General features: G+C 32.9%; 1 protein-coding gene across 3 annotated transcripts in view; it reads left to right on the top strand.

Annotated features, from left to right (window-relative positions):
- Positions 1-27,117, top strand: part of CSMD3 (CUB and Sushi multiple domains 3) — a 1,011,591-nt gene that overhangs the window by 974,043 nt on the left and 10,431 nt on the right. For all 3 annotated transcript variants that reach the window (XM_074352931.1, XM_074352929.1, XM_074352930.1), the window contains 6 exons: positions 4,729-4,902; positions 6,602-6,675; positions 14,444-14,555; positions 16,564-16,743; positions 19,351-19,416; positions 24,901-25,059. In XM_074352931.1, the coding sequence (XP_074209032.1) occupies positions 4,729-4,902; positions 6,602-6,675; positions 14,444-14,555; positions 16,564-16,743; positions 19,351-19,416; positions 24,901-25,059 (765 nt within the window). The remainder of the gene's footprint in view (positions 1-4,728; positions 4,903-6,601; positions 6,676-14,443; positions 14,556-16,563; positions 16,744-19,350; positions 19,417-24,900; positions 25,060-27,117) is intronic.

Below are 27,117 nucleotides of genomic sequence, written 5' to 3'. Positions count from 1 at the left end.
TAAATTATATTTTCCCATTTTCACTCTTTTAGAGCTACTTTATTGGCAATACACCTTGGCAATACATTTTGCTTGAACAAATATGAGATTGTTAAGCTCTTTCCCATGCATAATAGAAATTCAACTAGAAATCAGTATTTACTATATGTAGCTATTTTTAATGCAATCCAACCATTATATTCCTTCTGCTCTGACTAATTTTAGGCTAAACCACTTTGTTTGCAAGTACACTGTACATTTTACTTATCTTGTTGTTTTCGTTTTTGTTTTAGTTTGGGGACAATGTCCTCTGTGCAAGTTTATGTTCCTTGAAGTTTTTTGTTTTTGTTCACTACCTGTCTCTGGCATGTAGTACAGTCCTTGGCAGATACGAAACTTAGAATGCTATAGTAATTAAGACAGCATTCTGTAGGTGCAGGGATAGCAAGTAAACCAGTGTTAAAAAATAGAGAGCATGGAACGATTTATTGACCCTTGATATATTACAGAACAAATCAGTGGGGGAAAAAATAGACATTTCAATTAATTCAACAAGGCAGTTAATTCACACACAGACACACAGACACACAGACATAATCTTTGTCTTGCACCAAATAATAAATCAATGTCAAATTCATTAGGAACTTAAATATAAAAGTTTTAAAGATTAAAAGACTAAGTGTTCTTGGCATAAGAAAGGATATCTTAAAACAAGATGCAAAAGCTCCACCCATAACTGAAAAAGTGGAAAAAATAAGCTACATTATAAATTTTATTTTTTTATTATCAAAAGGCCAATCACAAACTTAGATAATATAATCTAATGCATGAAAAATAATAATAATATAGAGACTATATAAAGATTTCCTAAAACAAAAAAGATGAAACAACAAAAAATGGACAGAAGTCATGGATAGCTAATTCTTAATCACAGAACTGAAATAAAACAGTTTGACAATATCCTGTTGTCGAGGATGTAGAGCAGTGTAACCTTTTATACACATAGTGGATGTGTAAATTGACACAACCATTTATAAAACCCGTTGCTATTATATAGTAAAGTTAAAGCTGTGCAGAGGCTGTGGCCTAGAAATCATATTCCTGGGGATATGCCCTACACAGATTTTTAATACATGTGCATAAGGTGACATGTACGAGAATATTAATATCAGCATTGTTTTAGTGGTGAAACTAAACAATTCAGTGCTTAGGTCTGTGTATGACTGCTGTAACATTCTCAAGAAATGTATGGAAATGAGAAATGTAGAATTCAGGTTTAGAGAAGGTCTGTCATCCAGGCCTGAGAAAAGGGCTGTTATCTGGGAAAAGGCTCACAAGGACTTTCAACAGTATTGGAAATTTTCAGTTTCTTGAGATGATGTTGCATTCACGAATAGTCGTTTTATAATATAGTGGTATTTGCGTGTGTGTATATATATATTCTTTTGAATGAATCACATATTTTAGTATAAAATAAATATATATTTAATATACATAGTACAGAATTATGATGAATAACTGAAGACAGTTATTAGGGATACTTTGGCATTGTTTATTTGAAGAGCTTCCTATTAAGTGATTGGAAATACTTGGCATGAATACCACCATTTTTCTGGCTCATCAAATCATTCATATCATACTCGCTACAGAGACATATTACTAAGCAATTATATTGAGCATGCAAGATAAAACTAATGTACTTCTGTAGTTTTGGTCTCTTAGAATGAAATTTATGCAACATTTAAAGAAGCTCCCTCTTGGTAATATGATTTATTAGAATAAGTGTGTTCCAGTGCCTCAAGGTTGATGTCATAAAAATTGGCCTTAAAATTCTGATTCATGCTGAGGATCATCTTAGAAAAGATCAATGTGTTTTCTAAGTGAGATTAGATACTCTATGGCTACTTCAGAATAGATAGAGACAAAGAGATATCACAGAGATGAGTTTATGATAAAGTTTGATATGAATGAAAAAATCTCAATTAAGAAGTTTCTTGATATAATGTTTTATTTTTGGTTCTTTTAAATGCAAATATAATAAAACACTTACTATTGACATTTAAATTATAACAAATATCCAAATATAATAAGGCTAACTTTGTCCCAATTGCTTTACATATATTATTTTTACTACACATAACAGAACTCCTGGGTAAGTATGTTTAGTCATGACATTTTAATAGATAATGACAATTGAGCTCAGAGAGAGAGGTCAAATTGTATGGACACTGTGTAAGTCTGCCATTGTTTAGGGGACCATCTACATTATTGTATGGCCTAAGGTCATTTTACCAGAGAAGTCTGACTTAAGAGACACTTCTTTTATTCATTGAATAGCCAAAGTCATTCGTTTTAGGTATTTAATAAAGAGAACAACTTTTCTCTTCAATTCTGTTCAAACTATGCCTTTTTATCGTAAAGTCATGTCATTGTGTACTAAAGCCTTTTGAAAATAAGCCCTGTGTCCTAAGCCTCTAAACCTGACACCAATAGATTGGTTTAGTACATGAAAATCTAAAGATAGAAAATGGGTGGAATGATGGGGGACTTGGAGGGAGAACTGAGGAGTTCATGCGGTTCCATCTCTCCTCCTTTTTTGTTGTTGAATTAAGATAAGATTCTGAGATGAATGACTCAGCAGAAATTTGAAAGAGAAACACGTTAGAAGTAGACTATGAAATAACTTAGTGATAGAAATGATTACTAAAGCTGAAATACCCACTGACAATTTTCACTGAGGAAATATCCATTGAGTATAAAATGTGTTTGAGGTACAAAGACTAGTAAGCCAAGGACCCTGGCCTGTGGGGTTTGACGTTACATTGCTAGAAGTGCTCGGATACCAAGTAGCACTGAGGCTTAATTATATCTAAGAAAAATTAAAACAAAACACAATAAATAAATGTTTATTTTACATGTGTTACTTTACTCTGAAAATTTCCCCAGTTTATTTTGTTTAAATATTTACTTTATGATTACTTTTAATTTTAATAAAAGCAAAAAAAGGGGGGAGGGCATAGCTCAAGTGGTAGGGTGCATGCTTAGCATGCACAAGGTCCTGGGTTCAATCCCCAGTACCTCCTCTGAAAAATAAATATATACATAAGTAAACCTAATTACCTCCCTGTAAAAATAAACAAATAAAATTTTTAAAAAATGTTTCCAAAAAGAGGTTTAAAAATCCAAATTTCTCCTAGAGTCTTGAATTTCAGGGAAGGTCTTTCTTTGAACATTGAGTTTGAGACAAAGGTATTCTATAATTAAGGTATTCATTTATTCCAGGTTGCCTGGAGCATTTCTTGTTTATTCTTGTTATCCTAGTGGATGTCCTATCCAGTTAATCCCCCTTTTACTCTCAAAAACATCTTGGTTTAGATGATGCATTTTAAGTTCATTCAACCTATAACCCTCTTAAGGCTGCAGTTATACTGAAAAATGTTTGGTTGTCTCTGTTTGCTTTATAGGGAAATAAGCTTTCAGGTGCTGAATCTTCAAATTTAAAAATCGAGTATACTTAAGCATAGTTAAAATGGTGAATTACATGTTTTGTATTTTTTACTACAATGAAAAATTGAAAGCAAATGCTGTATGTACTTTGCTTCACTTATCTACTAGATTTAAAACCATCTACTTTCATCCCCTGTTACATTTCTGCGTGCTCACTCTGTGTCAGCCTCACTGGCCGCCTTCTTCTTCCAGAATGCTAGATCAGACTCAGCACAGGGCTTTGGTAATGCTGTTTCTTCTTCTGGAATGATCTTCCTTCGGATATCAGCATGGCTGAATGCTTCTTGTCCTACAAATCTTTTCTCAGTGATAGACAACCTTGCCACATTGTTAAAATCCACTACCACTCCTCACCATCTATCATATCCATACCCACACACTCCTTATCTCCTCCTCCCACAGTGTTTTTCCCCCATAAGACTTACTACTTTCCCACATACTACTTTACTTATTATGTTTATTGTTTGTTTGCTTTCCTCACATAAGCATGAACTCCACAAGTGCAGGAACCTTAGTTTGTTTACCATAAGTCTAAGTACCTAAAATTACCTAGAATAGTATCTGATTTTTAGTAGTTAAATATATATGTTGAATAAAATCATGTAATCAACTTGTGTAGAAATACAGTCAAATTGATCTCTTCAGTATGGATTTGGATTCTGATGGCCTTCTTAAAAAAAAAAGAAAGCACTCAAAAACCCCCTACAATATTTTGAAGAGGAAGACAACAAAATACTGGGATAGGTGGCCTGAGTATCAACAAAACGGACAACTTGATCTTTTATATACATAAAAAAATACAGAGCAATCTGGAGAGTATATCCTAGAACCATTATGGGTTGTTTCTTTCTGAGAGCACTATCTGTGAATCACATGCCTTTTCAAGAATACACTCCAAATTTGCACCCTGTATATACAAATATATAATTTGTTTCTGGTTAATATCAAACAAAAGAAATACAAGAAATCTACAATTGTTAAGGTGGTCTACTGGGTGAAAAATGTTTAATCAGACTAATTTTTTTAATATTATGCTGAGTTGAGCAGTCAGCATTTATTCATGCAGACAAAAGCTAAAAAATTTTTCATTGGGATAGATTAACATAAAAAATTAATTGGGGTAGATTAACATAGATGGCATGTCACTTTAGTGCAATAGTCCAGTTATTTTCATCATTTTTCTAAACTGTTTACTCTGATGAATCTAAATCATTGTATTATTGTCTTTCTTTCCACTTCCAGCAAAGTTCTGTGGCGACCCTGGTATACCCGCCCAAGGAAAAAGAGAAGGCAAAAGCTTTATATACCAGTCAGAGGTTTCATTCAGCTGCAACCCTCCATTCATATTAGTAGGATCAATCACCAGAATATGTCAGGCAGATGGCACTTGGAGTGGTTCATCACCTCACTGTATAGGTAATACTAGTTAAATATTGATAATGCTTAGTAATTTTGGAATTAATAGATAGTAGTGACATTTAATGGCTTTCTTTATCCTATAAGCTTTAGTTGGCTAAATATGAAAAATAAATGTACAATATAGAAGCAATTGGAAGGTGCTGAATATTAATATTGTTAAAACTTAACAAATTTTTAGTACTTAAAACTTCTAGAATTAACACTTCAAATAATACTCCTATTTATCAGTAAAATGAGGAAGAAAAAAGCTTCCAGATCAATAGCATCAAGTACTAACATTTGTGTAGATCTTTATAGTTAAGAAAGCATATTCAAATGAAATTAAACTTGCTTCAAAACTATAAAAAAAGTACAACTGATTTCAAAATGGCTGTAGGTATATTTCTGTAATCCTAAAATTATTTTATTTGTTGTTGTCTTTTATAATTAAAGTATAATTAATGTACAGAATCATTTAAGTTATAGGTATACAGTATAGTGATTCACAATTTTTAAAGATTATCCTCCATCTATAGTTACTATAAAATATTAGCTATTTTCTCTATGTTGTACAATATATTCTTGTAGCCTATTTAATATATAAAAAATAACTTGTACTTAATCCCTAAGCCTATTTGTCCCTCCTTCCTTCCCTCTCTCTACTGGTAACCACTAGTTTGTTCTCTATATCTGTTCATTTTCTTCTTTCTTGTTATATTCACTGGGTTTGTTGTATTTTTTAGATTTCACATATAAGTGATGTCATACAGTATTTGTCTTTCTCTGTCTGAATTACTTCACTTAGCATAATACTCTCCAAGTCCATCCATGTTGCTGCAAATGGCAAAATTTTATTCTTTTTTGTGGCTGAGTAGTTTTCCATTGTATATATACCACATCTTCTCTATTCAATCATCTATTGATGGACATATAAGTTGCATCCATATCTTGGCAACTATAAATGCTGTTATGAACATTGGGGTGCATGTATCATTTCAAATTAGTGTTTTTTGTTTTTGTTTTTGTTTTTGTTTTTAGATGTATACCCAGGAGTGGAATTACTGGGTCATATGACAGTTCTGTTTTTAGTTTTGTGAGACACTTTCATACTGTTTTCCACAGTGACTGCACCAATTTACATTCCCACCAACACTGTATGAGGGTTCCCTTTTCTCCTAAAATTAAATTCCATATCGAGTAACTAACCAACTAACCTGTCATATAAGCTAGCCAACTATGAGACCAGTAGCCTACTATTTTTATGCCTGAATCTGTTACAGGTGTCAGTGAAAAATGCTAATAACTGAGTCCTACTTCTGGGAAAAAAAATTTACTTCTTGAAGGGAATATTACCCTACTTGAGATTATAATTCGGCAAAGTCCTTGAGCAAATGTTTTATGCATGTGTTCCTCTTTCACATCCTTCATTTTTCCTTAACTTTTTATTCACAGAGTTAGTTGGATGTCAAGTACCTTTATATTAAAAGGGTTCAAAATTCAAGAATTGCATAATTCATATAAACTGCAGTAATTTCTTGCTTTAAGATTAGCAGACTTCTGCCCATGGAAAGATGCTATTAGGTCATACTCTTTATTATTACCCAGGGCCCTTTTACTAAACCCCAGATCTTTAAAAATTATTTTATATGAGAGAAATATACATTTAAATAAAATTGTAAATTTTAAAGGGATATTACATTTTAAAACTTTATTTTAGAACCCACCCGTACTTCATGTGAAAACCCAGGAGTGCCTCGTCATGGATCTCAGAACAATACATTCGGATTTCAAGTGAGTATTTTTTCCAGCTTTACTGAGATACAATTGACATACATCCTGTATAAGTTTAAAGTATATAACACTATGGTTTGACTTACATATATTGTGAAATGATTACTGCAATAATTTTAATTAGCATCCATTATCTCATATAGATACAGTAAAAAGAAAAAGTAAAATAAGTTTTTGTGTGAAAAGAATTATTAGGACCTATTTTTTAACACCTTTCCTACATACAACACAGCAATGTTAACTGTAGTCATCATTACTGTATATTACATCCCTAGTACTTATTAGTCTTATAACTAGAAGTTTGTACATTTGACTACCTTTCTCCAATCCTGCCCCTCAACCCCACGCAGTAACCACAGATCCGATCATTTTTGATATGAGTTTGGAGGTTTTTATTTTGTTTTGCTTTGTTTTAGATTCCCTGTATAAGTGAGATCATATGGTATTTGTATTTCTCTTTTCTGAGTTATTTTATCAAATAGGTACTTTAAATAAATATTTCCATTTAATATAAAACTAGATCAAAAGGCTTCTTTGGTTCATGTGCACAAATCCTACTAATGCAAACAAAAAAGTTCATGCTTATACTGCATTCATTCATTAAAAAAGGTAACAGGCAACAAAAAAGTGGAAATAAAAGGAAATTAAGAGAAGGAAAAATATGTTTCAAGATATAGGGGCCAAACTGACCATGAGGATAAAACAATTAAAAAATTGGAGATAGCAGTGAGCATAGGAAGCTCTATAAGCAGCAGCTAGTGTGTAAGAGAAGAATTAAGCAAGGGAGTAAATGAGTAAACTCTGCAGGAAAATGTGGAAACAGTGAGGAAAAGTGTAGATGAAAGAGGATAAAGGAGAGACTTTTGAGACAGTCACCGAAAATATATAAATGTAGTTATTCAATAAGGCAATAAAACTGAAAGATTTTTGTCTTTTTTTTAACATTTTTTTATTGAGTTATAGTCATTTTACAATGTTGTGTCAAATTCCAGTGTAGAGCACAATTTTTCAGTTATACGTGAACATACATACATTCATTGTCACATTCTCTTTCGCTGTGAGCCACCACAAGATCCTGTACATATTTCCCTGTGCTACACAGTATAATCTTGTTTATCTATTCTACATTTTGAAATCCTAGTCTGTCCCTTCCCACCTGCCGTCCCCCTGGCATCCACAAGTTTGTATTCTATGTCTATGAGTCTGCTGATTTTTGTCTTATAATAGGTATATATTACTAAAATAATTGTTAAATATTGTTATTGATGTAATTTCTGAAAAAATAATTTAACCATAACCTATAATTCCACAACACATAGTTGGATTGTTATATGAGAATTCTTTAGCATGTCCAGTCATGTCTAGCTGACTTCTTTTCTCTCTTATTCCAATTTAGATCTTATGTAGAGATTCAGCAAGCTTTTCATTACAGGGGCCTAAGGGAAGCCAAAGTGCACACTGATTCCAAAAGGAAATAGCCAATTTACACTTTACCCAGTTGCCTTGTGTTGCAGGGTTTTTAAATGGTGCTATTTTGTGTGAAATGCAGTGTCAACCTGAAGAACACCCATTTCTAAAGGAAGTGCTCATCAAAGGTGCCATATTTTTGTTACTAAAAATAGTTTCCATTTATCTACAGTTCAGGCATAGTGTGAACATTGATTTGATAGTGTTTCCAATTCTTCCTGTTTGCCTCAGGCCTGTCTAGGTAATACAGAAGTGTAAAAAAAAAGAGTCTATGTCTCTATTATATTGGTGTTTTCAGAAATGCTTTAGATTCATGTCTTCATAAAGTTTTCATCAATTGATCTAAATCTTTAAAAATGGACAGTTAGCTAAACAGCATTAGCCCTCATCATACAGACCAAGAAACTGAAACAGAACATGACTTGGCTTTGATCACAGAGCAAGTCAGTGACAGTGTTCTTATAGAATGCAGAGTACTGATGATAGTAGCCATATAGTAAATCAGATGATTTCTGAAGATTCTGAGTCCTATCTAGTAAATATCCTTTGAGATAATGGAAATGGAAATGAGTAAGATTGACTTTAGAATAGTCATCCACTGAAATGAATAAAATCATTGACTTTGCATTTTATAGATTCTATTATAATAATTGAATAGTATTATCACAAAGTTAACCTGACCCTGAATTCATATTATTCAACTAATAAACATATATTAGATCATTATGTTCTATCTAGATAAATGTGAATAAACTAGATTTCAGATGTGGTAAAATCTAATATAATTATGTTAACTCTATTAAAATTACAAATAATCTATTGAGTATATTAACCTAGGGACATCAACTTTCTTATGTGTATATGGCAGTTATGTGTATATGTATGTATATGTACTATATATATTCATATATAAATTATACTTACTGAATCTATATAGAGCCAACAGAATGAAAAAGTTATATAATTCTAATTAATATCTGTTTGTTGGTGGATTCCAAATACATGGGGTCTTATATAACTAGAAAATTCATCTCTACTGGTTGAGCAAACCTCTTACTACAAGTAAGGGAAACTATTTTGAGCTAACTTAAACCTAAAGGCATTTCAAGTCGTGTGCAGGTATGGCCCAGGCCACAAGAGAAGGGATATAGGTAAAACTAATCAAGCCTAGAATCTAGGAACTGAACAACAGTAGTCAGTCTTTTCTACTACTCTGTGTTTATCTACTTCATTTTCTCTCTCTGCAGACTGGCCATACGGCCAGGGCCAATGGTGCATTGTTTCTATTTACATCTCAGTGACATACAGCAAGTGATTGTCTCAATCTCAGTTTCAAATTTCCAGAGAGAGAATCAAAATGTTCCAACATTTGTATCTACCTCTGGTTTGGTCAAGTGGCCAGTGGTGAGTTAAGTAAAATTATAGCTATAGAAGCCCACTTCTGGGAAGGACAAGAGAAGAAGGAAAGCTATAAATTGCAGAGGCACGCTGCTTTTCTTAATTTTCTCTTTAATGTGTTTATTTGTTCACTCTCCTTTTCTGTAAAGATTTATAGAATAGATTCTTGGACATCGATATAATTATTAACATATAAAAATACAGCACCTGTTGATAGAGATGACAAAAACTCTAGTGTTGAAAAAAGTACTCAACATAATTTCTCTTTTTATCTAAAATATTACAAAATGGAATAGTTTTTGGCTAAAAACATATTAATAGTAAAGAGAGTAGTTGTAAAAATGATTGATACAACATCTAGATTAATTATGGAGTAAATGCCAAACACGCATATTTCACTTACTGCTGTATGACTCTTTAAACTGAGCTCTGGGCTTTGGAAGACACATTATATTGATTTAGAGCTTGTTACATAAAGTTATTATAAATATGAAATGTTTTTAATCTGACTGTTAGGTATTTAATTCCAAGATATTTTACACTAAGATATTTAACCCTACCAAAATAACCATGGTGAAAAAAACAAGGTGAAAAAGAAACTACAAAAGCATCCATGATTGAGGGGTAGGAAGACAGAAATAATTGACTAAAGATAACATGATCAACTGTACCTGACTATCTGTTAGCACCTTCTGTCCTCTGGCTTCTATTTCCAAAAGCAAGTCTGGGCCGTCCAGTTTTATAGATACAGGACGCCTGGGTACAACAGTAGCCATCTTGGCACCCGTAGTTCACTCTAATATTGAATGTTTTATTAGCAATTGTATTACCCAGATAGGTAGCCAACACTGAAGAAACCAAACAGCCTCTTCACTACCTGACTTTAGAGGAATGACCTAGGTATTCTGTCTGGGGAGTTAAATTCATAATTTAGGCTACCTTTGAGTATATTATAAACTTAAAGTTTGTAACTGAAATCAGTACAGAAGTACATTGAATGAGGCAGACACATTACATAGTGTTTTATTGCCTTTAAATGGTGACTATACTAACATGAACTTTAAAACAAAAAAAGTAAAAATCAATATTTAAAATTAAAATCTTTTTTTAATACAAACTCATAAAACATTTTAATTCATTTTTTTTTATTCATGAAGGTCAGAGCCAAAATTGATGTTCAGTCCAGTCAAAACTCCTTGCACCTCATCTTAAGCATATATGATATACTTCCATTTTTTTCAACTTTATTATTTATGATGTTACTTATTTTCTATAAATATTCAAATTACATTATTTATATTAGAAATTACTTATAGTCAGAAGGTAATTTACCATGGCAAGTTGGAAAAGAATGGAGAGATATGTAAAATATACTATTAAATAAATTTGTCACTGACAAAATTATTACTTAATGCACTAATATTTAGAGGATATTTTGGTGATTGATTTGAGTATAACAAATTCTGAATAAAAATCAGTTACCAAATTTGTATAAGTGTAGCTATATTAAGTATTTGGTGTAAATGTGAATTTGTTAAAAAATTTTGTTATTAAGTGTGTTAACAATATATAGAAAAACTTTAAATACATTTTAGTTCTATAGTATCTGGTTAAGTGAAGTGTTATTTATTGTGACTTCAGAAAAGATTACAAGAATGAAGAAAATGTCTTAGAATTAAAAAAAAAATCTATGTAATCCATCATGTCTCTTATACCTTACTAATATAAAGTCGATGAAATAACCCAAAGGTACTCTTCAGAGAACAAATAATTTAACTTCATGTTAATTAAACTCTGGAAGGGCTATAACTGCACTTTAAGAAACTGATAAATATGTTAAATCTTTTAAAGTAATCAAATAATTTGATATTAAGTTATTAATCCCCATTCCTTCAGTGGATCCAACATTCCCAAGACACTTTTCTAAGCTCCCGGTCTGTTATGGTGAATAGCATACATTCCCTGGCCTAGAGGATCTACCATTTAGGTATGTGGGTCAGATGGAATAGATTATTTTATAGGATAGGTCGATAACATTGATAATATTGAAAGATGCTAAGGGAGCACATAAAAGAGACAGTTTTCCTAATGTGTTTGCTGCAGGGAAAGCTTTCTAGAAGTTTTGACTGAGCTAAATCTTTTAGTGTAAGGTCTAGGAAAAAATAGTTGAGAAAGGCATTCCATGAGGGAAGAATAGCATGAAAATGTGCATGTATTAAGGGAACTACAAAAATTCAATATTATGTGAGCACAAGTTGAGTAAGAGTAAGTGGTCAATGATGATGCTAGAGAGATGATTAGTAATCACACTGTGGAGGCTTTTATCTGCCAAGCTAACACGAAGTAACTATCCTATGGGTGACAAGCCAGTAAAGATTTTAAGAAGGATAATGATTAAGTCAAACATTCATATTGAATAGGTCACTCTGACTTTAGCATGGAAAATAAATTCAGCGGGGTCAAGACTGGAGAACTGGAGACAAGTTAGATGATTATTGCAGTTGTCTATGACAATAGTTCTCAAAGTGTGGTCCCTGACCAGCAGCAGCAATATTTCTTGGGAACTTAGTGGAAATCCTTATTTTGGGGGATTCCCCCAGACCTACCTAGTCAGAAATTCCTAAGGGGGCTTAGCTATCTGTGTTTTGACAAGTCCTACTGGTGATTAAGATATCTGCTAGAATTTGAGAGCCAAAGCCTGTAGAAACAATGTTGAGGACTAAAATAAGATGTGTATGTGGGAAAAGAGATAAGGGAACAGCTTGAGAACAATTTAGGAGGTAGAATTGTCACTATTTGATAGTTGATTAAATGAAAGGAGATTTATGGGTGAATGGTGGCCATTAACTGAGATCTAGTCTAAAGTCAGATTGCTGGATTGATAGAGGTGATCGGTTTTGTAGGGCCGGTTCGACCAAAGGACAGAATTGCAAAGTCTAAAGTCTACCTTATCAGTAATGTAGACTATTTAAGAAAGTAAAAATCTGTAGCACCATATTGTACAACTTCAGGGAGAATGTGAATGCATGCCCTGGAACACAATTTGAAGGACTTTGTTTATATTGAATACAGCATGATAAGTGCTCCCAGGAGTTGAGCAATGTAGTAACTCTGGACAAATGGGGCATTAAAAGGATAAGAGATCTCCTGGATGTAAAGGTGAGGCTGTCATAGAGGAGATAATGAGATAACCGGAAGGAATTGAATGACTACTGGAACTGAATGTTTCTGGTATAGCATAGTTCTGGATAATAATTAGAAAATGAGAGATGGTGGGATTTTGCTAGTCTCAAGGTCCAAATGGAATTTTGAATCAAATTATGTCACATTAAGCTTAGCCTCATGCTGCTTTGGCAGATGGGAATAGGAAGGAAACACAGTGTATATGAGAAGTCCTAAGACAGCAATTGAACATTCTCAGACTCAGAATGCTGGGGTAGTGGCAGACACAAAATATGTCTTATCTTCTCCTCCACCTCTAGTCTTTTAATAACTCCTCATGATTTTTCCTTCTAATATGTTTTGAGTAAATGACTTCCTTCCCAGGTCCACTGCCAACAACTTAGTCAAGCTTCTATCCACTCAAACCTAAACTGGCAATGCAAGTCTCATGATTAGAATTACTGTCCATCATTCTTTTTGTTTAGTGGATTCTCCATACAATGGCTAGTTTAATTTCTCAAAGATACTATTTTCTACACAAATTTTAGTTGCTCTGATGGCTTTAGCAACTTTATATTTTTATTAAAAAATTAACATGTCATAGCTTGCTATTTGAGTCTTCAGAGACTGATTATTATTTATGTCTCTGACCTAATAATTATAGCTAGAATTTATTTAAAACTTATATTCTATCCCCAGATGGAGTGAATTATTTATCCTATTTTATTTAATCCTTAACAAATCTCAAGACAATATTATCATCTTTATTTATATACAAAAAACTAAGTCTCAAAGAGGAGATATCCCTACTCAAGTAAGATCATATTAAAAGTTAAAGCTTCTGGGATCTGTTTTCTTTTTACTATATATCTCACTGCTTCCTACTTTACCTCCAACTTCCCAGCCCACACTAACCAATCAAATGTACTCTTTTTTCCCAAATTGTATGATGTATGTTTTAACCACTATACATTTTATCATAATGTTCTTATCTTTTTATCAGTTATTTTCAAACTTAGTGTTCATTAAAATCACTGGAGTGCTTGTTAAAACACAAGATTGCTAGTCCCTACCTTGAGAGTTCTGATTCAGTAAGCCTGGGCTAAGGTTCCAGAATTGGCATTTCTAACAAGTTCCTAGGTACGGCTGAGGTTACTGGTCTAGGAACTTCACTTTGAGAACCATTATTCTATACAGCTATCTAAATTCCAGATCCCTTAAAAGCTTAGTGGTAACTGCATGTCTTCCATTGTATTTCTCCATTATCACTACAACCTTCCATAAACACTTTAGTGTCCAGTCTCATACTGCATTTTACTCTCTTCCATATTCATTTGCCTCTTATATTGTTAGTTGTCTTTATTTCCATATCTGTTTTTATCCATCTTCGTTTACCTATCTTTATCTAACTCTTTGTCTGTCTATTTCATATTCATATGTAGCTCACTGGCCTTTTGGTGGCTTAATGTATTTTCTTCAAATTACCATGGCAGGAAATTTGGCCCTTATGTACACACTGATTACTCACAAATTTGATGATAATATGTATACAAAGAGATCTAACTTTTTCTTTAGTCTTTTTTCCCAAATTTTACTTTAAATCAGATTTTAGTTTCTTTTCCTTCCAACCTCTACCATGTAGAATCTCTTTAGAGAGCATTTTCACATCCATGTTCTTGTTTTCTTTGTTGCCTTATTTGAAGTTGCATTGAGACATTTATTTTTCTGTAATTTGCTATAGGTAGGAAGTATTGTACAGTTCCATTGCAAAAAAGGACACCTTCTCCAAGGGTCTACAACACGAACTTGCCTTCCTGACCTCACATGGAGTGGAATTCAGCCTGAATGCATTCGTAAGTATTGTAGCTAAGAAATTATACTTATCAAGGATAAGAATTTATATGCATTTTTTCTTCCAAGTGTAAAAATAAATTTATACCCATATACAAGATGTGTCACTTTTTTAGGTTATTTTAAAATATAATTCATGTATATGATGTTATTACTATATCATAACCCCATGCCCATTGGGAAGCATTATTTTTCAAAAAGTCAGGCCTGAGGCATGATTTTGTTATTTTTCAAAAGCTCTTATGATTGTGCTCAGTTTGGTCACTTGGTAGTTTTAAATGATGATTATTTTTTAGATTCATAGATCTGCACCTGTGTGTCTGAAGTACTTTGAGATATAGGAGGCTCCAACATAGTAGTGACTCAATCTTTTACCACTTCTCTGAGAACCTGAGTAAAGCTAGAAACATCCATGAAAGACAATATGCATGAAAGCCTGGCCAAAAATTTGAATACTACTTGGAATTTCCTGGAGCTTTTAAATGTGCACTGACCCTAAGTTGAAAGCACTTGCTGAACACATTAAATAAGAACAAAGATCACTAAACAGTATTTTCTGACTTACAATTAGAAATCAATTAGTATCTAGCTTTTAGGATTTGCTGAAGTCCAAGTAAGCCCTGTGAATTTATTCTATTCCTGTTCAGAACCATCCAAGTAATCACGGGGGCCCCTGTGGACCCACAGCTTACTGAAAAGTGGCGGAACACTCCACTCTCTGAGAAGTCGTATCACACGCCTTGCTGGCTTGTATTTAAATAGGGCAAAATTCCTGAAAAGAGAATTCCTTGGAGTGTATGTGTACTTTCGAACAGCTGTGTGGGATGTAACTAGGTATTTCATAGTAAACAAAGACTCTTTGATGACCTACGTTTGGGATATGATGATTTATAAATAAAGTTAAACAGCTTCTGCTACTGCAAAGCATCTCAGAATTTCTCCTATGTGCATAATAGGGGTTAAGAATCTAGCACAGACTACTTGTGTTTATTCTAGCAATATTTCCCCCACGAGAATTAAACTTCATTAACTGAATTATATTAAATTTAAACCATATAATAAAATGTTTATCACATACTATTAAAAAATATTAGCTACTATTTGTAACTTTGTAAATCTCTATTAAGAAACACATGGAAAAATTTTTTCCAAACACATTTGTCCACAGAACACTTTTTTCAGAGATTCCCTTTAAGGATCCGTATCTATGAACAGATGATCAAAATTGTTGTCTTGTTTAGGGGGACAATTCCTTGTAGCATATATTCTGAATGAGAAAAGAATGGTCATCGGAAGACACAAAACAGATAAACCAGGGGGCAGGGTCAGGTAGTGTCATAAATAAAGGTATAGTGAAATCAAGGTAGAGATTTATGAATGGGAGGAAACATGGAGAAGAGAAGACAAAAAATTAAATGAATGAAAGCTATTGCTAGCATATGGACCCAAAATATGGCTGGAAAATTCCATATGTAAGAAGCTATTAATTTGTACTTTCTATTAGGAAATATTAGTATCAGAGCAACATATTGAGCTGTGATTAGATTTAACTTTAGAAAACATATTTTTAAATTTAAAATTAATATGACAAAGAAAAAATTATAAATTAATAATTCCTAAGCTGGTGTAGAAAATATGAGTTTGATCAATTTTAAAAGTTATCTGCAGGACTTACTAGATCCTTTAAAATGCTAATATATACTGTGACTTTCCAAAATGGTAATGTAATAGACATTCATTAGCTTAATTATCCAAAATAAGTTTTTTTTTCCTCTCTCAATTTATTTATTAATGTCCACTAGCATTGCACAGATGAGTATTAAGGAAATGCTAATCTATTATATCAATATGTATATTTACATTGATGTGCTTTCCTTGATTCATTAGAATAACCAAAGGTATATTTATATTAAGGCCTTAACATACTTATAAAATGTATTGTGACTCTGGTCTCAAAATTTTCTTAACATGCCTGTAGAAAATGACCATTTTTCTCTTTTCTTAATATAGCCCATAGCTGTAAACAGCCAGAAACTCCTGCTCATGCAAATGTAGTAGGAATGGACCTTCCATCCCACGGGTATACATTAATTTATACCTGCCAGCCTGGCTTCTTCTTAGCAGGTGGAACAGAACACAGAGTATGTAGATCTGATAACACCTGGACTGGAAAAGTTCCAGTTTGTGAAGGTAAATTTTCTCTGTAAAAATTTTTAACGGAAGATTTTGTACTGTTTCAGCTTTCCTCAGATACAAGAGACCAAAAAAAAAAATTGATTTCAATTATCTTTATGAACAAGGGAAATCTGTTGGCCAACTCAAGTGTGGAAGTGATGTAGACACTTCTGGACCCAGAGGCACAGAAATATTATTCAAGTTTTTTTATAGCTTCTTTTCCAGGCTCTGTTTTTCCTTCTTGTTGTTATTACTTCTGCTTCTCTAGTCATGGGAGATGTATTAGTTTTCTAGGGCTGCCATAACCAAGTGCACAAGCTGGGTAGCTTTAAAGAATGGAAATTTATTCTTTCGTAGTTCTGGTGGCCAGAAGGCCCAAATCAAGGTGTCATCAGGGCCAAGTGTTCTCCAAAGGCTCTAGAGAAGAAGAATTCCTTACCTCTGCCTGTCTGCTGATGGCTTGCAGCTATCCCTGGCATTCCTTGGCTCATAAATGCTGCGCTTTCAGTTTCCCTCTTCACATGGCCTTCTTTCCTATGTACCTATGTGTGTCCTCTTCTCTTCTTCTAAAAACATCAGTCATTGGACTTGGGGATTATTTCAGGAATATTTCACCTCAAGATTCCCAACTAATTATCTCTTCAGAGACCCTGTTTCCAAATGAGGTCGCATTCAACCCACTACAGTATGAATTTGGGGCATATAATATTCAACCCACTACAGTGGGGAAAATTACTGCCAGCATTCCTGGGTTCATATCCTTCTGGCAGAATAACCCTGGGAGAAAGTCTTTCCCAAAGCTTGGTCAGGAAAGCAGTATACAGAAGTCTGATTGTCAAACTTTTGAATGGAATCCATCTCCAAATTCATTTCTCAATCAGGGTGATATGGTAATTTGATCAGATCCAGGTGAATAATCCAGCCCTGTTGCTGCTTGATCAGGACAGTCTCCATCTGGATAAGATGTAATGAGTTTGGCAGAGGAAAAAGTATTAAATTACCAGAAGAAGCAAAGGAAGTTTTTCTAGAATTCCTGATAAAATCATTAATACACTCTTTTCTTTGTTTTTAGGCCTTCTAACTTTTGATCTCATGCAGAATTCACAAATGTTAGTGACTTTATCCTCTTGAAATGTTTTCACTCTCCTAGCTAGAACATCACAGGCTTTTTTTGTCTTTTTTAAAATTTTCCACAATAGAAATTCCTACTATGTGAGATCTTACTCTTTAATTCATTTACTTGTCATTGTCTGTCTCTGCTCTTCTGTCTTTCCCCACCTAGAATGTAATCTCAAAAAAAAAAAAAAACAGACTTTTTTCAAAGTGTTTATAACTGTAATTTTAACAACTAGATCAGTGCCATATATGTGAAAAGTGTTCAATAAATATTTGTTGAATAAATATTTTATTGCCTCAAAATTCTTGTTTTCTTTATCAGCTTAATGTTTTCTATCCATTCTTTTCTAAAATTCAGTTCTTAGTCAAAAATTCAGTTCTTAGTCATCTCTTCCTTTCACTCTGTGTTCTCTCCTTAGGTGATCTCATTTAAGCTTACGGCTTAAACAGTCTCCTCTATGAAGGTTATTTACAAATTAATATTTCTAGCTCATTTATCCTCTGTTAGCTCCAAATTTACTTAACTCCTGACCTGATATTTCTCATACTGATAGTTTGAATTTCTCAAAGACATTTGAATACTCAATATATGCAAATCTAAACTCATAAATTGCCATTCCCCATTAAGTCTTCTTTGATGTTCCCTTTCACTGATACCATCATCATATAATAAATAGAAATCTAGTAGTCACCTTTAGACATCTTTCTGTCCCTTTAAATCCACGTGAATTTCAGTAGCTTTTAAAAAAAAAATCCATTCACTTTTCAGTTTATCATCACTACTATAGTAGCCCAACTTGGCATTATCTCTACTGCAACTACTGAAATGGCTTTCTAACTTCTCTGCTCAAATCAGTACCCACTCCTTTCCAAATTGTTTTCCATCTTGCATCCAGGGTGGTGTTAACCCAAATCACTTCACCTTAAATCCTTTAAAGATATTACATTGCTCTTAGGAGAACAGTGTATAAGTCTTTATAGGTTTGCAGGCACTGTACATCATAGCTCCCTCAACTTTACAGGCACATCCAGCATATTCCACATGGTTTTGAGTTAGCTTTGAATTGGCTTAAAACTTTAAGTCTTCACCTTTGAGTCCAGCCAATTTCTTGTAATACTAAGAAATTTTGACTCCTAAACATGAACTCTACCCAAATTATTTACCTTTTAATGACAGGAACGTACCCTCAGCCCTCAATGTCCATGCTGGAATCAACTATTTCCATGTTGGTTTATGCCTTTAAAATAAGAAACAGGACCCCCAAATGATAAGGCAGCACTGATATTCCTCCTGCCCCACTGGGATATAATGGAAATAATTATTGAACTTGTTAGCTGTACAGCAGCAGTGTTCAGTGAGGACTGAGCTTCTATAGTGAACAGAACATTTTGGAGAAAATTGTATGATATGTCAGAGAATAAAATTGACAGTGCATCACATTGTGTGCGTGTGTGTGTGTTATTAATTATATTAAATTTTGTAAACATTTTTATTTCTTTTCATAGCTGGTTCCAAAATATTGGTGAAAGATCCTAGACCTGCACTAGGAACACCCAGCCCAAAGTTAAGCGGTTAGTCATTTCAGTTGTTTTTCTAGTAGTCATGATTTCTAAAAGTGATCTACTGTTTCCTTGGCAAAGTGACCATTTGTTTAGAAAAATGTATTTCAGTATGAGAAAACTATGCATTTGACTGTTTGGAATTTTAAAATCTGTGTTATAAAATGTTCAACTTCAAGCAATACTGTGACATGTTAATATTCCAAAAATATTATTTATAGTTCTGTTTATAAAATTTCCCTTCAAGAGTATCTATGAGTGACTATGAAATAATGTAATATTTAAAACATTACAATACAGATGAGATGTTATATATGATTTTTAAATGTAGATTTTTAAAAAGGAACCAAATACATTGGGGTGAGAGTAAAAGTTCAACAAATCCTAAAGCTTGTCCAGTTTATTTTCAATGATTTGATTTTTAAAATAAAGTTATTTAGTCATTAAGAATACGGGCTTTGAAGTCCTACAACCTTGATGTAATTTCCATGTTATACACTCCCTACCGTATAACTTTGGGAAAGTTACTTTCTACATCTGAGCCTCCATTTCTTCATCTATACAAAAGGATAATTAGATTAACATAAATGAACTTCATGAAAATAAAGTGCAGTGCTTAGCTCCTATAAGGGTTCAGTATATGAGAGGTGATTTTTATGTGTTAATAAAAAACAAATAAATAAGTATTTTATTTACATGGTAGAAATGAAAAGCCACACATAGAGGCTCAGCATCTAATCTTTACCTTGGAGATAGATTTGGTCCAGCTGTGTTAAGCCAGGTACAGGGCTAGTGTCTAATTTTAGTTGGTTTCATAAGTTCTCAGTGTATATGCTATAAAAATGTAGTGCCTATAAAAACAAAATATCAGTCTGAGAAACTGATTTTTTTCAACAGTCAGTGAAATAGACTGAATTTCACTAAGGCAAGCAAAGAATATGTCAACATAAGAGTGAAAGTTTAGCAGTGGAGTCAGAAAACCACAATGGTCAATCAGTACCCAGAACTTTCTAAGAAAGATACTTTATCTGGGAGCAGGTGGGTCCTCTGAATAACAGCTCTCACACATCAAGTGTAAACCTGGATTGCCCTGGGCAAAACATGGCCAATGGCCACCAATAAATAAACCAGGAAGACAAAAGAATTTTAAAGAATATAGAAGAACTGAACAAAACTAATATGTTTGACACAATATACATATATAAAGATTTCTCACCAAACAATTAAAGAATATATGTTTTCTTTAAAGGCACATGGGAAAGCTCTAAGAATTGATGATATATTAAGTAATAAAAGAAATCTACACAAATTTCAAAATGAAGTTAGTCTTACCTGACCATAATGCAGTTAGAAGTTAATAGGAATGGATAAATTTTTTAAATTCCTTAATGTTTGAAAATTAAGAACAAAATTAATACTGATGAATAACTCATGAATTGAAGAAATTTAAATGGAAAATATAACAATAGAGTTTAGTTATGCTGAAAAATCTAAATATCAAAACTTGAGGATTGAAACAAAAGCAGTTGTGAGGCAAATTTATAGCCTTAACCCTTATATTAGAAGAAATAAATCTCGGATTAATGCATTAAGTATCCCTGTGAAGAAGATACAAAAAATATAATGGAATAACCAAAAGAAAGCAGAAATCAATATAATAAAAGTGAATGAACAAACAAAAAAGCCCCAAAGATGCAATACAAAAATCTCAACAGTCAAAAGTAGTTCTTAAAAAAAAATGTACAAAGTGAATTTTTTCAGATGAGATTAAGAAAGGAGCAAAAAATTAATAACATTTCAAAAGGAAATGTGAATATAACTAGAGAGTAGATTAAATAAATTAGAAATACTAGAATTATAAAACAAAAACTCTCCAAAACTGTCAATTTTTTAAAAAATTTAAATATTCACAAATTATTAGAAAAATATATCTTCACAGAACTAATAAAAGAAAACCCAAATAATCCCATAACAAATACAGTAGTAGTTAAAGCTATTTCCGCCAGGAAAAACCAGGTCCGTATGCCTCTACTGAAAAATTCCACCAAATTTTAAAAGAACAGAACAGATTATCACAGTTTTGTAAAAATGGTCAATAAAACTCTTTTTATGAGTCAAACATTACTCTAATAACTCAAATCAAGACATTATAAGAATGGAAATTACAAGCGCATTTGACTGAAGATTGTAAATGAAAAAATCCTGCATAAAATCTTAGCCAATCAAATACAGTTGACCGTTGAACAGAAAGTGGGGTGCTGGCCCTCTCTGCAGTCAAAAATCCACATATAACTGATAGTCGACCCTCAGCATGTGGTTTCTTCTTACCCACGTTTCCTCTGTATCTGTGATTCTGCATCCATGAATTCAACCAACCATGGATCAGTACAGTAGTACTACAGTATTTACTAATGAAAAAAATCTGCATAGAAGTCAACCCTCACAGTTCAAATCCATGTTACTCAAGGGTCAGCTGTACAATATTAAAGATGACACATCATTACCAAATTAGGTTCATGATAGATACGAAAGGATACTATTATGTTAAATAATCCTTAAAAGTAATCTATCACTTTAAAAGATTAACAGGCAAAAAATTATGATCATCACAACACTTGCACAGAAACTGTTTTATAATTTAACATCTGTTTATAATTTTTAAAAAACTTTTAATAAGTTAGAAAGGAAAGGAATTTCTTTAACCCGAGTGAAGGTATCTATAAAACTCTAGAACAATGTCATCTTCAATGGGAAAACATTAGCACCATTTCATTTAAAGTCATGAATGAGACATAGTGATTAGATTATTTCACAGTAACAAAAATGAAATTTGACAGTCATGTAGAAGTCAGGAATATATTCTCCACATGGCAATGCTGTGAAGCCTATAAAGCAAAGTTTAAATTCAAAAATGTCTTTAAAAAAAGGATCACAGTCATCATTGTCTTCCTTTTCATTGCTCTCCACATCAATGATAGTTGGATGATATTTTAGAGTTTACAAAGAACTACCAAATACACAATCACATTCAAATCTCAAATTAGACTTAACAATAGAAAGTATTATCATTCCCATTGTACACAGGGATATAAATGACAAATAGTGTCTGTGTTTCCCATCCTATATGAGTTACCTTTCTCAGTTACGTGTAAGAAAGGTGGAGGGTGGTGGTGGCATGCTGGAGCCGCCAGGCAGAGCCTCATCACAGCCAGTTGTGTGCATTCTTCCAAACTCTACATCCAGTGACGTCATGCTCGTAGTTTCAAATCTGCCATTATGGCAATATTTATTATTTTCTATAGAATCAGAAAATACTACAAATCAGTTTGTTTGTTTGTTTTCTGGAGAGCCAGTTATTAAACATTTACTACCACATCAGTGATTAATCTTGATACAGTGTTAGTTGGTGCTGCTGCTACCACTTCCTTCCAGTGCTGTTTTCTCCTGCCACTGAGGTTCTCTTTAACCTTACTTCAGCCAACACTCTTTAATTCTCCTAAGCACCATGGGAAAGATCACCAGATTGTCGATGGGGCAATTTGCATTAAATATTGAGATAGCAAAGTGTAATTACAGTACAAGACAGGGAAAAATAACCAATCAGAAAGATGAGAATGACATTTATTGAGTACCTACTATTTGCCAGGCACTGCTATTAGAACATTTTTCTCCCTTGCTCTTCCACTTATCTCTATGACTAAGAGCCTATTAACCTCCAAATTCCTGATCTTTCTAATGCAAGGTAATTTAGCTTGTCACTCCCTCCTCCAAACTTGTTTTAGGTATAATTTTTAAGTTAACTACTCTTTAAGTTGCTTACCAAATCAAGGGCTTTTTACCCATATACTGTATCAAATTTCAGGTAAAATTTCCTATACATACAGAGCACACCTGTGTAGTTCAAGGTTTGGGGAGGGAGTACCCCTATAAGGAATGACTTGGCAAAGATCCCAGAGCCAGAACTATGGATTTTTTCCATTTTACTAACTGCATGTCTGCTAAATATGTATTTTATTAGCAAGTATGTAATGAGCTCTAAGACCCACAATTTCTCTATTTTACCTGTATAATAATAGTAATGGTAACAACTAACATGTAGCAAAACTCTTCACATTTACTATCTCATTTAATCTTCCTGGTAACTCTGTCATAATCCCACATTAATGATGGGGAAATTTGGGTTTAGAGAGTTAAGTAACATAGGGGAAACCACACACTTTGTAAATTGTAGAGAAGGGTCTTAAAATCCAAGCAGTCTAACTCCAGTGCCTGCGCTTCTAATCTTTCTGCTATATTCCTTTTGAATTCTCATAGAAAAAATAATCATGTTGATTGAAATAGTAAAAACTCAACTCTTCAGCACATTTTATGTTCATCTTTTACCACAGTATTGCTTTATTGGTTTGCTGAGCAGAATTCAGGGAATGTACAGTTTGTAACCCCAGTCTCTATGATCTGAGCAGTAAGAAGTGTGATGTGTGTAGAGAAAATCAGGTGAGAAATATCAGTAACTTGTTAGGGGAAAAAAAGCCTTTTCCCCTAGACCCATGCCATTTATTCATTCACATAAATAGGCATGGCTCTTTTGAACAGCCAATTTCTGGGCATGTGCTTTATTGTGATGTACAAGATTGATGGAAGCTTCTCTTAGCCTCAGTTTCTCTCAGCCTCTTAGCTGGGTATATCTCTTATCTCTTATCTTATTTGACATACCTAATTTATATTAACTATAAATTATGTAACTAATTTATGTAAATATAATGTCGTATTTGTCTGCATCTAATATAGTGTTTGTTTTTTAGATGAAAGTTTTACATTAGAATATTCTTTGATTCTACCACAACTCATCTCTTTCCCATGAGAGTTAATCAATTCAAGTGACAGATTCTTTTATTTCTATAAATACCTGAAAACCTCAAAGCTGTCAGAAGCAAAACAGATGGAGCCCTGTTCTTCAGGAGCACCTATTACTGAAATAACTGAACTCAGTATCCTGTAAAGGGGACAGAGGGGCATCCCTCCAGATCGTCTTCCAAGGCTGTTCTGCAACAGGGGTTTTAACTCTATGCTCTTCCTCCTATGAATCTATTCCTGCTGCTAGGAGAAAAGCAGACCTCTTGGAACTTGTATATACACTGACTTGTCTCAGCAGAATCATTTTATTTTCCTTCTGAAAGAAAGATATTATTATAGGAAACCAAATATAAGTAAACTTGATATTTAGCTGAATTCTAAGTTTGTCTTATGTCTTTAATTGGTGCTTTTTATTTATCTCTGATTGATATTTGTACAAATCTAGGTTATTATTTTGGCTTATTCTAAAAAAGTTAAAACAGTTTTATGTGAGGAATTCATTTTATAATGCACATTCTACATTATTGTGTATTTAGGAAAATATCATTATTCAATAAACTAATATTCATCAATCTATTATTAATGCTTATATTTACAGGGCATTGCAAAATTAATGTGTATGTTTATTTAATCTATTTACAGTTCCTGATGATGTGTTTGCCCAGAATTATATATGGAAAGGCTCTTACAATTTCAAAGGAAGGAAACAACCGATGACCTTAACAGTTACTAGTTTCAATGCTTCCACTGGGAGAGTCAACGCAACACTCAGTAATAGCAACATGGAACTGCTGCTTTCAGGTAGCACATTAAAGGACAGCAAGCAATGCCTTCATGCCTGTATTTCCATCATTTTGTCATTTTTAGTAGTGATGTTTATACCGTGAAATATTTGCTACATTTTTTGATGATATTCATAATTCACTCAGAAAGAAGGCTTTCTGATTTTTGATTGATGCATGAATATTACTACACAAATATAAAACTCTGATTCTGAAATAAGCTTCCTCAAGAATATTTTTATGTTGCTGGAATGACACGTCATGAAATAGAGTAGAACTTTTAATTTGAATAAAGCTAACTCTTCCTTTATTGTCATAACACTGAAGGGACTGGATCAGTGATTTGCAAGCTATATTATGGTCACAAAATCATGTCGTCATATGAAAATATTTAGGAAGATATTACTATTTAAGACAGATAAGGTAGAGCTACACTACCTTAAACAGGCAAAAGGGACCCAGAGCCCATTCCACCTGCTGAACCTTCTCAAGTTTCTGTTTGCTTTATGTAGTGCACACTTTTCCCTCATTATCTTTGATTACTCTGATTTTTCTGACATTCAAATGTTTTCTCAGATGTTGTCTTGTCAGCAGTACTCCCAATGACCCTATCTAAAGTGGCTCACATTACAGTCAGACACACTCTTAGTCTTAGGCAGTCTTATCTTGTTTCACTTTCTTCTTTTCACTATTTAAAATTAGAATATCGTATAGTATGGCATGACATTACATGACCTGACGTAAGTTGTCTATACTCCAACAATACAAGCCCTAAGAGGGCAGGGGTGAGCCTCCCAGTTTGTTACTATACCTCAAAGGTTAGAAATGGAACAAAATAAGCCCCAGTGAATTTGAATTATTGCTCTCATTTAAAAATATATTTTTAAAATATTGATGTTAAAATATGGAATATATGTTAAAACATCTTGGCTATGTATATATCCCATGTAATTTTTAATAATGGAGTAATTCATGGTATAAACAAAATGGAAAGTAAAATTATATCTACTGATTTTATAAATTTTACAAGAACTACAAAGCATCATTTTGTATTATTTAATGATCCTACATTAAACCTAAGGTAAAAGTATTAGAAGTTAATATGTATTTTAATTTTTAAAATATACACAATTACATGATATAAATTGAAAGAAGCTTTATATGAAGGAAAGGAATGCATTTAAACTGACTACTATTTATCTTTGAAATAAAGTTTTACTTTCCTTCTGTAAGAGTTAGCACAAAATAAATGTATATGTATTCTAATGTAGACAAATTTCAAAACAGATTTCTACAAATATGGAGAAACAAACATAAATTGACCAGTTTAATTTGCTGTCAATGTCTACATAAAAACAATTATAACATTTTCCCAGCAATTTTTATTTCGTCTTTTCCCTGCTAATCGTAATTCACTTTAAATCAATATCTGTGTATCATTATATTTGTATTCCCAGCATACTCTTATGATACCTTATTATATAGGTGAAAGATGAAGTGAATGAATTAAGAGTCAAATTTCAACCATCAGTTAATAAAAAAAATATTTACTTAGACCCTTATTATCTATCATTCTCCTGAACACATTTACATTTCAGTTTATTCCTACTCTCAAATACTCCCTGTTGAGGAAAATAAATGGAGACCTTTTTGCTTCTCTTCTCATGCCTTTTCCTATGTTTACCTTCTTGAATTAAAAATCCTACTTGATTTTTGAGATCCAGCTCAAATGTTCTTGTTCTTGAGAGTATTTCCTGAGCACTTCACTGTGAAATAATCCCTCTTCTGGCATATAATTCATTGTACTCTTTCATGTATTTTAGTTAGTTGTTACCTAATTTATATCTCCTATTTCACTGGAAATGCTTCTCAGCATCCTATCTTCAGATAGGAACAACATATTCATCTTTGTGGCTCCCGTAACACCTAAAATACTCTTTCTTAGGGTTGGTGCCTAATTCATAATTAATTTCATTAATTAACAATATTAATGAAAATATCAGGAATTTTAACATTTGATTCATATCCTTGAAGATTTTAAATCTGATTAGGGAAGAAATCATTTTGTTTGCAATAA

The sequence above is a fragment of the Camelus bactrianus genome, chromosome 25 (assembly GCF_048773025.1).
Source record: "Camelus bactrianus isolate YW-2024 breed Bactrian camel chromosome 25, ASM4877302v1, whole genome shotgun sequence".
In the NCBI taxonomy this organism is placed as follows: domain Eukaryota; kingdom Metazoa; phylum Chordata; class Mammalia; order Artiodactyla; family Camelidae; genus Camelus; species Camelus bactrianus.
Note: the sequence above shows the minus strand (reverse complement) of the source record. Positions and strands in the feature narration are given on the sequence as shown.